General features: G+C 40.1%; 1 protein-coding gene across 5 annotated transcripts in view; it reads right to left on the minus strand.

The window, feature by feature from the left end:
- The window catches only part of ESRP2 (epithelial splicing regulatory protein 2), a 70,961-nt gene that overhangs the window by 17,600 nt on the left and 40,488 nt on the right, over positions 1–12,873 (minus strand). For all 5 annotated transcript variants that reach the window (XR_016444120.1, XM_090062341.1, XM_090062343.1 and 2 more), the window contains 7 exons: positions 10,745–10,877; positions 10,308–10,350; positions 9,370–9,671; positions 5,389–5,610; positions 4,303–4,501; positions 2,878–3,073; positions 1,711–1,888 (listed from right to left, as the gene is read on the minus strand). Coding sequence is in view for 4 of the 5 variants with exons in the window: in XM_090062341.1 (XP_089918467.1) it covers positions 1,711–1,888; positions 2,878–3,073; positions 4,303–4,501; positions 5,389–5,610; positions 9,370–9,671; positions 10,308–10,350; positions 10,745–10,877 (1,273 nt within the window). In the remaining variant the exon portion in view is untranslated. The remainder of the gene's footprint in view (positions 1–1,710; positions 1,889–2,877; positions 3,074–4,302; positions 4,502–5,388; positions 5,611–9,369; positions 9,672–10,307; positions 10,351–10,744; positions 10,878–12,873) is intronic.

The following is a 12,873-nucleotide window of genomic DNA, read 5'->3' on the forward strand; positions in this document are numbered from 1 at the left end:
GCCTCTAAAGCAGTGGTTCTCAACTGGGGTCCCATGTACCTCTTTCAGCAGTGCCACAACATGGGTACTGCCTCAACTAGGTGGAAATGTACTGTGCACCTCCTGTTGAGGCAGACCAGAAAGCAGCTACAGCTAGAGCCTGCACTCTGATGGACTTTACTGGTTCAACCCTACACAGTCCTCTTGGAAACACAGGTGTGCCAAGCAGGGGGGACTGTCTCATGCCCCATGTTTCCAGAAGGAGCATATGCAGGGTCTGATCAAAAAAGTCTGTGACAAGCACGCACACTCCAGCCACAGGCCTTTACTCTGTCTGTCCAGGGAACCATGCTGGGCTGGAATAACCCCTTGCATTGCCTAGCTAGAGGAGCTGGATATGGGAACACCTGGGATTGATAAGACCACTCTTTCCATCCCCTCCTTCCCAGCCCTACCTTTGCCCACAGCACAAAGCTAATTAAGTACACCTCTTCTCCTACTTCTGACAGAAAACCCTAATATAGGCAGGAACACTCAGCAGGACCCTGGCTGAGAACCACTGAGGCAAGCAGAGGCAGCACAAACATGGTTCTCAACCAGGGATCCTGCCACAATCAAAATAGGTGTAGAGGCATGCTCTGACTCTAAACAGGTTGAGAACCATTGCTCTAAAGAGAGAATGAAGGTCAGAATCAGCACTAGCTTGGCATCCTGTGGAAGTTTAAAGGGATGGACTAATGTCAAAAGTGTTTTTTTTTTTAAAGCAGCCTATGTGGAGTAGGAGGCATGATATATGTTGAGTTTTTAATAACATCTCATCCCAATCAGTAAAGGGTTGGAATCTGTACTAGGTCTTATTTTTCCACAGACATAAAATTACCACCTTGAAAGCTTCAAGCTGGTTATTTTTGCCTTTACAACTTTTTAATTACAGTACATGGATTTAGGGAGCTGGTACTATAATAAAATATAGTCATCATCTGAGCTGTATGGAGTACCATCCCATACATTTAGATACCTATGCTTGTGAATTTTCCAGGGATAGAGCTCAGGTTCTTTATCTTTAAAAAAGTTATTCAGTTGATAGTCAACTGCCCACTGACTAGTACTCAATGCCTTTGATGCCAGTAGGTAGCTAGCTACCTGCAACAGTTGTTCAAGGCAAAGTGTGGTTTGAAGGGCATATTCTCCTTTTGACTGAGATTAGACATGATTATTCTAAATAAAATGTTTCAGCTTTGAGGCCAAAATAGTCCTGGACTGTATGACCTTCATTTTCAGATGCGTCTCTGTTCCCTCCCCACTCCACTCCCTGCCCTCAAGTAAGGTAACAGAGGGAGACTTTAAAAACTTTAGTTCGCCTTAAGAACTCTCTAGCACCCAGTCCTGTGCTTTGACCACTAGATCCTACTTCCAGACTTTGAACAGAAGTGCCACAATAAATAAAAGGGGTATAGGTTGTAGCCATATTGGTCTAAAGACATAAGCAAAAAAACCTTGTCTGCCTATGATAAATAGAAGGGTAAGATTTCCAGAAATGCTTTCATGTCTAGTATGAAATTTACCTTATTCATCTGCTTAGCTGCTGACATGACAGTGAATGTACAGTCATCCTGACCCTTCCTCCTTTTCCCAAAGCCAAGATTGACTAAGTTTGGACAGACAGCAATTCCTGTCAGAAGCCCAAGTCAGAAAAACATACCATGTAAAGGAGAAGCACTGCATACTAACCTGATATCCCTGGAAAAAACTCAGAATTTCTTTCATTCCTGTGTTATAAGGCAAGCCCTGCATACGGACCAAAGCTCCAGGCTGGGGCAGTATTGGAGTGTGTGTGGCTGTGGCAGCAGCTGCTACAGCTGCTGGTGGGGCTGTGATATAGCCCACTGTGGTGGGAGATACAGGAGGGCTGTAAAGAAAAAAAAAGAGAGGAGCAAAATGGTTAACATAGGCCGAGTGACTTGAGAGCCTGGAAGAAGAGAGAGGTTTTAGTGGCCATTTTATCTTAGTTTTGATAGTAGCTTGTGCAGGATGCTTCTGAATATTGCCTATTCCTATTCCTACCTCAAAAACTTACTGAGATCTGTGGTAAGGGAAAATGAATCAATAAATCCCAAACCAGAAGGTGATGGCTCTTCCTAGTGCACAAAACAGGTTATTAAATGATGATGATCCAAGCCAAACAGGCAAAATATTCATCCACATTATCTTAGGGCTGAGAGTGAGGCATGGAAGAAAATGAATAGCTCCAGGGTTATATAACCAAGCTATGAAAGTAAATTCTTGCTTAGTAGGGTTTTATTCTTGATGGTGTATATTCCATCATCAAGAGGGGGAAAGAGTCACAGGGATATGGTCATATTTAAAAACTCTGCAGACACCTGGATCCCATCCTAGTGACTGAAATGTTAGGATCCAGTTTAATTTACAAGGAGCAAATTAAATAAGGTATTGCTGTAGGCTTATCATAAAGGCTGGGGAAGACAAAGTAAAATAACTCCTTTCTTCTTTCATCTCTTGACTAGAGCACCATGTGTTAACACAGTAGATAAAGACTGCATAGGTAAAGTGTTTACTTGCATTGTTTGTGTGTGACTACACCCTCTAAAATATTGCTCATCTTTTCCCTCAGTGACCTTTGCTAGCAACACTTCTCTAGTGCTGTGATAAAGTGATGCTCAAAACTACTTGAGGTTTGATTACAGCCAGCAAAGGTTAAGCTGCATTATGAGACCAGGAGAGAACACTTACAGGGTCATTGCCAATAATGGCAGTGGGTTGCTCAGAGTAACAAAATAGAGTTACACGGAAGTGGGTTAATAGTTGCCTCCAAAAAAAGAAACCGAGTCTGCTCCACTTATATCAAAGAGCTTAAATGGCAGTCCAGGACAACAGTACCTGGGATAGTAAGCTGTGTAATTCATGTAAAGCTGGGCAGCCTGAGCTGGGTAATAGGTAACAGCTTGAGGGGCAGCAGCAGAGGCCTGGGGAGTCCTGGTTGTCGGTAACAAGGCTTGGGGCTGGTAAAGTGCTGCTTCTGCTGGGATCACCGCTGCTGCTGTTTGGAAAGCAGCATAAGCAGGAGGAGAAAGACCTAAAAGTAAGTCAGAAGACAGGTCAATCAGAGCACAGAACTACTTGTGTGGGAATAGAACTCTCTCTTCTAATGTGACTATTATCCATTCTGAGAGCACCTGACCATGATTAAGTAATGCTCACACAACAACTGATCTCAAGTCTGTTGTACTAAGGGCACCCAGTGCACACAAATGGCTCGGTTTCTGGGTTTGTTACACTTAAATACTTACCAGTGCAGAAATGAGGACTCCGAACCATATTAAAAATGCAGGAACTTTAGAATTATTAAAGGAAGCATGAAGCGGGGGGACTGAGTGTGCATTTGGCACATCTTTTGTTTCTTCTAGTAGAAGCTGCACTCTCTGGGGTATGTTCAAAGATAATGGCTGCACAGGTTTTCCTATATTTGTTCACCAAGAGTCTATATATCTACTGCAGCTTGACAAGCTAGCAAAATATTGTACATACAAAAGACTAATCATAGGCATTTTCATACACAGTTGCCCGATTTGTACATGAGTACGTACAAAAAGCAAGCTTTTTTGAAAGCCCAGCTGTCTATATTGTTTTGAAAATGTATATATACCAGCACCCACTTTGTAATCATGCTAGTTAGAATGGAACACTCCTACCCACAACATTAAATTAATACTCCAAACATTAAACTAATATTGTAATGTTTATATATTCTTAAGAGACCTTAAAGTTATTCTTTGCTGAAAGTGTTCAGTATACAATATTCACTGATGATAGCCAATATAAGCCATCCAGTACCACTATGCACTGGTCCATTAGAAATGCATCCTGATGGAAGTTCCCTTCAAAAACAAGTTATCCCCAAAGAGCAGCACCTTCTCAATGCTCAGAGGCAGGACAGCAAGAGCATTCATTGGCAGCTAGAGTATAGCATGTTCCCCATTAAAAACATTCAATTCCAAATAGGTGTCACTACAGGCAAGTCTACTGCAGAGCTCAGAAGAACAGTACACCCAATAAAAGCAAAGTGCACCACAAATACACTGGCGAGGCATTGCTGCCATCTATTTCCCCACCGAAAACATAATAAAAATGCCTCAATCAGTCCCATTATTTCCCCAAGGGAACAAATTCCAAATCTCAGCCTGTACACAGATGGATGATTACTGATCATGGCATACCCCAAGTTAAAAAGTGAAAGGCCACAGAGCTTCAGCACCTACCACGTCAGCCGTTAGCAGCAGAGAGCGTGAAGAATTGGAGACTTACATGGTAACTTACATGGCGGTGGGGATAAGCCACTACGATTTAAAGTGCCACCCATTAAAACAAAGTTCATCTCTTCTCCTGAACACTGGAACACTTCCACATAGCGGTCCTTCATCATTTTTTTGTGACATTTCTGGGCCACCAAAAAGGCCTTGTCAGCAGATTTCATTTGGATAAATGCATCACCTGATGGTCGTCCCTGAAAAGTTGCAAACAGCCATGGTCAGTCAGTCGGTCGCACAAATTTCCAGAGCATAAAAAAATGCAAATAGTTCTAGCCAGTGCTATGATCAAGTGTTTACTAAAATCTTACAGGATTTTTCCCCTCTGTTGCTAACAGCTAATGACTCAGCCTCAGATCATTTCAAAAGCTGGGTATGCAATCCTACATCATTGCACTTGGCTTTCTTCAGCAACAACTTACTACCAATCCATTTGGGCGCACAAGTGTTCAGGTCAAGCCTTACTTCAATAAAGTCTACAGGCACTTTGGAAATTCATTCCTAGGTTCCTGGTTTTTTAAAGCACAAGAGAGTTTAGTTCTATTTGAAGCAGATAAAAAAACACCACACACAAAAAGAACCCGAGTCAAAAAGGCTTTTTGACAGACTGTTCGTTTAGACAAAAAGAACCTGTCAAGTAAAGAAAAAGTGGGGAAAAAACCCCCTCAACTTGTTTGAACAAGTTTCCCCACCTTTCTGACAGGGTCTAAAGAAGAATTAAAAAGAAGGTGGCAGCAAGAAAGCAAACCACTTGAAAACCACATTTTTTATTTTCTAATTTAGTTTCTATTTAATTTTCACTTTGAATGTTTTGATTAAAAAAAGCACTGGTAGCCAACACAAGCTCCGACATGTGATAATGGTGGGTATTATCCCCTTTTTATAGAACATTTTATCCTCCAAGCCAGCAGTTCTCAGACTCTGACAGATTGTACACCTCCAATTTAAAATGATACAACCTTAAGTACTACTAGCAAATTTTTGTCATATAAAGTAATTATAATAAATCTGTTAATGTGTACCATTAGTGATACCTGTATCACAGATTGGGAACTGCTGCTCCAAGCAAAAGAACTGCTGTTACCTGTTGATTAAGGACCATGTGGACTCCATGTGGCTTGATATCTCCCGTAGCATCTCCCATGAATTCCAAGATATCATCAATGCCAGCAGTGTAGGGAAGGCCTCGGAGTCGGACACAGTCACGTATGCTACCTGTGGCAATGGTGTAAGGTGGGGGTATGACGGGAATTATGGGAGTTGGCAAAGTGGGTATAAGAGGAGTTGACATGTATCTATTAAGAACCTGTTGGCCAGAAAAAAAAGAAAAAACGTAAGTGGGTGGATAGGAATATAAATGCTGATAGGATGCACAATACCACTTCATATATTTAAGTGTAACCAGCTTTATTAAACTGGGAAAAAGGAAAATTTTGCACAAGATAATCCTGTTTTTTGTTGTTGTTGCTGTTTGACATCTACCAGTTTCAAATAGAGCAGGTTAAAAAAAAGAGACCCTCTGAAAAATGTTTGATGGAAACCAAAAATAGATTGCTCACTGGATAAAAACGAGAAGTGGATTGTTGTTAATCTGAGAACATCCCACACAAAAAGTATTTATCATTTGAAAACACTGGCTATGCTGACAAACCCAAGTAATTATTATTGTCAATTATTAAATTCCCTTTGCTTAATGCAGTACTTATAGTCAAGATTTTTTCTTTTTGTTAAAACCAGTTTTACTCCCCTGCTTTCCTGAGTAAAACACTGTTAGAGCTACATACTAGCCAATTACTCTTTTTGTTTCGCTAGTGCTCATACTCACCCTGAATAGAGAAGAGTAAAAGGCATGGGAGATCCATTTTCTCAGTCTCCTCACACCCCCAACTCTCATTAGCATTTTATTTGCTCTCTGATTTCTCCCAAAAGAGAAAGAAAGAGATAACTGGGAACAACTTAGTGACAAAAATGCTGTTGGGACCTATTCTTCAAGAGATAAATTAAACGATGAGTAATAAAATAAGCAGAGACAAACAGCTTATGCTGGTAGAAGCAGCCTTCTAGTAGCAAGCCTTCATTTTGTCAGCAGCAATTCTGCTTAAAGAAGTATCTTGCTTCATTAGAAACACCCTTGTAGCATTCTAATACTCTGAACGTACTGTACAGGACAGGCCAGAAATCTTTTTTTTCCAGTTAGTTACTAAACTGGCTATTGTGGTTATGTTTGTGGTAACAGTGGGCTGGCTCTATATAGTTGGCTCCTGAACAACCAAGTTTTAATCCCTCTAATTTCTTGCTATTCACCCATGTAGGTGCCTCAATCATGAGATACGAATGTCTTACTTCAGATACAACCCCCAGCAAAGAAAAAGAACGGTATTTTCCTAGGACGGCGTGGCATCTTAATCTAGCTCTCCTTAACCAACACAACTTGGCTGGTGGGCCTTCAGTTTTTTTGGTCTTAGAGGACTTATGCCCCTTTCTCAAGGATACAAAACAAATAATCTAGTAGTGCTATTTCACTGACAAAATTAGTTAGCAGTATCAGATACTGGGCTCTTCGCATGGCTATTACCCCCAGTAGTGCTGGTAAACAGTAGTAATCAACATTCTTCTGCTCACCCCTCAAGCTACTTAGAGAAAGGATGCTTATGATGTGCTTGGACAAGAGTTGACGGAACGCCCATAAAATTGCAAGATGGAATCTTACAGCTCCTGTTCTGCAGGAGGTTAGACTATATGTATGTAATGGCTGCTTTTGGCCTTGAGTATTACAAAATTCCATAGGCAGGCAGACCCAGACTGCCATATCTGGAAATGTTATCTCCTTAAATGTGGTACAGTACTTTCAAAGATTAAGTCTGCTAATTTCAAAGTAAAGAAATGTTTTCTGAAGTGACCTATCACTGCTGTAGACAGTGCTTTATTTTGCAAATATGAGCAGGTGCCCATTAACACTATTTGAAGTTAATATATTACAGGAGGTGGAGAGGGAAGCAAAATCAGAAATCTGAAACCATAATTTTGAGAAAGTGAGAATTTAGTTCCAATTCCCCAATTCAGGCACTTAAAAAAAAATCCAGGCCAGATCCTATTCCACCCTGCTCAAATGCCTGGAAAACGTAATACAAAACACATGCAGTTCTATCCTATTCATTGCCTTTTTTTGCAATTCTCTCTTAAGGATGACACAGCAGCATTTTACAAAATTAGGTGCATTAATGGTTTTCAGGATCTCAAGCAGGGTCGAATAGGATCACACTTATGTACCGAAATCCACATTCATGCATAACAGGTGTCCAGCAAGAGCATTTTAAAAAGTTCCTTAAATAAGTGCAAGTTTGAATGCTGTATTAAGCTTCCATTTGAACATGCTATATTAAGCTTCCATTTGTAACTGGTTTGTAATAAATATTTAAAAAAGCACGTTACAAGTATGAACAGGGTTTATTAATAGGAGAGTTGTGGAAAGCACTGTAAATGTCCATTTAGTTAGAGAGCAGTGATTTATCAACCACGATAAATTTTGTATAGCTAGAGCCTTAACATTGACTTAAGTGCTCATAAAGCTTTTCGTAGTTGGGCACCAGAATGTCTTAAACTAATTCACAGATTTTTGGAATGGTCTGTCCCTCAGGGACCTGCTGCAAAATTTTAACTTGTATTTTTAAATTTAAAGACAATCTCAAACTTATAGGAAAAATAATTTTTCAAACATTTCTATTTGATTAGCTGGTAAAGGAAGAAATCAATTTGAAATACTATGCAAACAATAGTTATAAAATGCCATCTATCGTGTACGATATCTTTATTATAACAGCTATTTCTGTTTTTATATGTAACAACATGTGAAGCAGAGTTTCGTAATAAGAAGGTAAAAACCTAGGAAGTGTGTTATTGGGTCAGACTTATGATCCACTTATCCCACTACCCTGTCTCCAACAGTGGCAGCAGTGAATACTTTAGAGGGAGGGTGTTGAACTGGATATATCTAGAGCAAGGGTGTTCAGCCTCCTGCAAGGGTGGCTGGAGAGCAGTGGCAAGTAAGACTTGCCACCGGCCACCCTCCCTTGCTGCCAAATTCCTAAGTCCCATGGGGCTGGACCACACACCTCTGCAACTGGATTGGGGTTGAGCCATACACCCTTCCTCTCCCCTGCACAGCTGGATAGGGGCTCCTCCGATGCCTCCTCCCACCCCCTGCCCTGTACAGTCACATCAGGGATGGGCCATACTCCCCGCAACATGCAACAGATTGGGCCCGCTGGCCAGATCCAGCCTGTGGGTGGACTGAGCACCATTCGCCTGGCTCAAGGGGAAAAAAGATCGGGTATTACTGATTTAGAGTGATCTATCCCCTATTCATTACCCTCCCACAGATACCGTCCCTGGCATCCACCTTTATTAGTTTAGAGATGCCAGAGGAAACATCCCCAACCAGTCTGTTCAATAGCTATGAATAGATCTAGTATCCATTCATTCCATCTAGCCCTTTTATGAACCTGGATGTGCTAGGTGCCTCCACCACCTTCTGCGGCAATGAATTCTACAAGCTAACTATACACTGTGTAAAAGTTCTTTTTCTTGTTAGTTTTAATCTGTCTCCTACTAATATCAATGGGTGTCCCCTAGTTTAAGTATTCTGGGACTTGGTGAAAACAGTTCCCTGTTCACAGTCCACCCACTTCATGATTTCGTAAACCTCTGTCATACCTCCTTTTCTGCATCATTTCTGATTTTACTACGTCTTTTTTGGGCAGCAGGGACCAGAAGTGTATGCAGTACACAGTATTCAAAATGTGTGCACACTATGGATTTGTATAACAGCATGATGAACTTCTCTATTTTCAATTCCCTTAAGTGATACCCAACATTTTATTGGCTTTTTTTGATTGCTGCTGCATATTGAGCTAATGTTTTTAGAGGACTATCTACAGTAACTCCAAGGTCAGTTTCCTGAGTCTGGTTCAGTACCTAGTATTGTGCTTACAGGGTTAACACTAGTAGATGATATAAAATAAATAAATAAATAATTTTTCTGGGCTTCACAGCCCATGGTTATGACCTGCTGGACTTCAGCTGCTGTGCTCCTGAAGAGTTCAATGTAACGTTTTCCAAGTATCTCCTTGTGTTTTTTAAGTGCATTCTGTGCATATTCTTCACAGGAAAACAACACAAATGCATCTCCTGTAGGTCTGCCATCTGGATACTTGACAAAGAGAAGTCCCTCTTTCCCTCCTGTGACAGGACACTCAGGCCCCAGGAACCCTAAGACATCCTCCTGGGTAGCTGTGAATGGAAGACCTCTCATCCGGATGATGACTTGATTCTCTTTGGATAAGAACTGAGCCACTTCATTGGAGGTACCTGGCAGAAAACAGGTTGGGAGTGGGAGGAAGTAGGTTAATTTTGTTTGTAAAGAATCTGAAACCTAGCCACAGAGGAAGGAATGAAACTGCAAGAAGATCCTTTGTAAGTCACGAGTTCTGTAGGAACTGCGACAACAAAGATTTAGTCCACAATCCCATCAAGATGTGGAGCTACCCCTAGCTTCCTCAGAAAGCAGTCTGGCACTGTGCAGCAACATGATGTTAAGTAACAACACAAGAGACATAGCTGACAAAGCTTCAGATCACTTAACTGTAGGGAGCCCTTTCAGGGTGCTTATACCCTGGGCACAGCAGTTAAAAAAAGTGACATACAAAAAGACAGGCTGAAATCTTTTCACATTATGATTTTAGGTTTGGCAAGGAAAAATAAGGCAGATAATGGACTTTTCCAGTGCACACATTCTGTTTCTCCCTCTAAACACCAAGCTGTTTGCCTGTGGGTGTCACAATTAGAACAACCCAACTAGCACAAATTCAGTAGTCCCAAAACAGTTGATAACAGCATACAGCCATATCAATTTCTGAAGAGTAAATAAAAAATGCTATTTGGTTATTCCTTTTTTTTTCCTCGTACAGCTAAAGACTAGAAAGAGAATGGATTACTACTACTCACCTCCAGCAATCTTTAGAAACTCTTCTCCAGTAGCTTTGTAAACCTTTGTAAAGGGGGGGGAAAAATCCAAAATCACTCATATTAAAATTACAAAGGTCATTTAAAATTGAAACGGAACATTTTCTAGAGTTATGCAGAACTTTGTAAAGGATCTTTTAATAGCTGCTGAGTTCTACCAACAAATAAAATTTATTTTTAAAATTGGAGGAAGATTGGATTTTCAAAAATGGTGAGGGTAAAAGTGGTCCACCTCCCAGTAAATTTCAATAGAAGCTGAATGCCTTAATTTTCATGGATCTTTTGATCTTCCCTCCTAAAGAGGAAGTCAATTCCCACTAATTACATAATAGGTTTGTGCTCATTTAAAAGCAGACTGCTTCAAATATTCTCAGCACAGTAATATGACAGTTGGCATACTGTCAACATATGTTCTTTACCTCAATGTATCGGCTACCCATATGATGCTTATGTCTTTCTAAAGCCAAGTCTCTCTGTTCAGCACTGACAAATCGCACTAGGGCTTCCCCATTTCTTCTTCCTTGAGCATTCAGACACAGAGCCACACCACCTCTAAATAAAAGACCAAAGTAAAAGGTGAGATAGGAGTTATGAAAGCCTTATAAAACATTGGCATCATTTCCCCACTCCTATTCATCTGAAAAATCTTGAGACCAAACTTTAAAAATAAGTCACTACTTTTAAGTAGTGTTTAAGTGACGGTGTTGCTGCGGTGATGGTCGAGGAAATATCTCTAGTATAAACACATTTCCACCCCACAACTCTAGATCACAAAAATTGTTTATACAAACAATGATTTTGGTATCTAATCCATTGATTTATCAAATCAAATCAAAATAAAATCTCTTGCCATGCAATGCTCTCACTAACTTACAGTGCTTTGCTTTTCCTGTTTTCTATTTTTCATTATAAACAAAGAAAACCTTTAAAAAAATTCCACCTTCAAACTGATATGTTCTTGGAATTAACACCTAAAACAATCTGATGTCTAGGATATTCCTTCGCTTTTACTATAAAATATATTAGGACCCCTAAATAAAAGAGTATATTTAATGCTTAATATATTCAACAACTGTGTGTTGTTGCGGGATGTTCTTCAGGCAGTCTGAAGAAGGGCACTTGATGCTCAAAAGCTTGTCCAACATCTCTGTCAACTATGCAATTGATCCAATAGATACCACAAAAATGTCCTTGCTTCTCATACATTTCCTGGACCATCACAGCTATGACAACACTTCAATCCTATTATAGTCATATAAGAATATATGCATGCATATTCACCAACCATGTTGATTAGATTGTATCTTAGACTATAAAAGATAATTATGCAAAACTTGACATATTCATCTCCTACATCTGAGACTAAGCAATGCTGGAGGTGCCAAGCCTGTTCTAACTAGATGAGGTGACATTCAATCTTGACTAGCACAGGATTCCCATAAGCAGCCAGTGTTAACCAAAGGGTCATAACACCATGCACATGTACCATGATCAACATCCAGTTCAATAGGAAAAACTGCAGAGCGTTAATTAACATTGATGGAAATAGACAAATTGCAGAATAAACAACATGCATTGGGTATGTTCTTACACACACACACATTTTAGTAGGACTTTTTTTTCCTGCAAAGAGCTATCGGCGATAAGGTGAAAAGCTATTTGTTGTTTGTGGCTTGTTTTAAGCATCACTGCCTTAAAAACTAGACTAAAACTTTGAAATGTTACCCCCAAATTAAAACTTCTCCAATTAGCACAGAATGTCTGAGAATATTTTTGATTACACTCTGAGTCTGTAGCTGTAGGAGATTACAACAGGTGAATTAACAATATTTGTTCTTTAAAACAAAAACAAAAAAATCCTCTTCATTTTCTTGTTTGAAAATGCTTTGCTTGCTTTGTAGCTTTACGGGGAGAGGAGTAACAGCTTTTTGGTAGAAGTCTTACCCGTAAAATTCCAAGCCCTTGGAAACTTAGGATAAGTTTCTCAGAACATCCCAAGGCTTATGCAAGTTACTGCAAGATAAACTAGGGTGTTAGCTTATAGCATGCTAGCTACTCTGCAGCAATGATTCCTGTGCATCCTCTTACCTTCATAAGGGAGATGAAATAGCTTAGCCTACTTGCATTAAGGACAAGCTACCTCACACTCACAATAGGGTAAGAGCATGCAAACATGCAGCTTTCCCATACAAACTCCTATTCTGTGAAATTCACATCGCACTTCGCCTTTTGGTAACTTGCTTGTGTGGCCATACCATCTGTTTCCTCATTGGCAAAATATGCATCCCAAACCTCATAGAGGTGAAGCAAACTTCTATACTGTGCTTTGTATCCAAAGGTCTTAACAATGTTATCAGTGACTGATGGCTGGTAATATAGCTCCAAGTTTATACTAATTACTAAGCTGCCCTTTCTAAAAGCATAATAAAGGGAGGGTAAATATGGTAGGGGGTGGGGTTGGGGGAAGTCAAATAAGATGAAGCAAGATCTGAAATAAGGTATGTGTTGTTGGGTTTTTTTGGTTTTTCTTTTACAAAACCAACCTGTT

Source organism: Crocodylus siamensis, chromosome 9 (genome assembly GCF_052110815.1).
Source record: "Crocodylus siamensis isolate JL-2025a chromosome 9, ASM5211081v1, whole genome shotgun sequence".
NCBI classification, from domain to species: domain Eukaryota; kingdom Metazoa; phylum Chordata; order Crocodylia; family Crocodylidae; genus Crocodylus; species Crocodylus siamensis.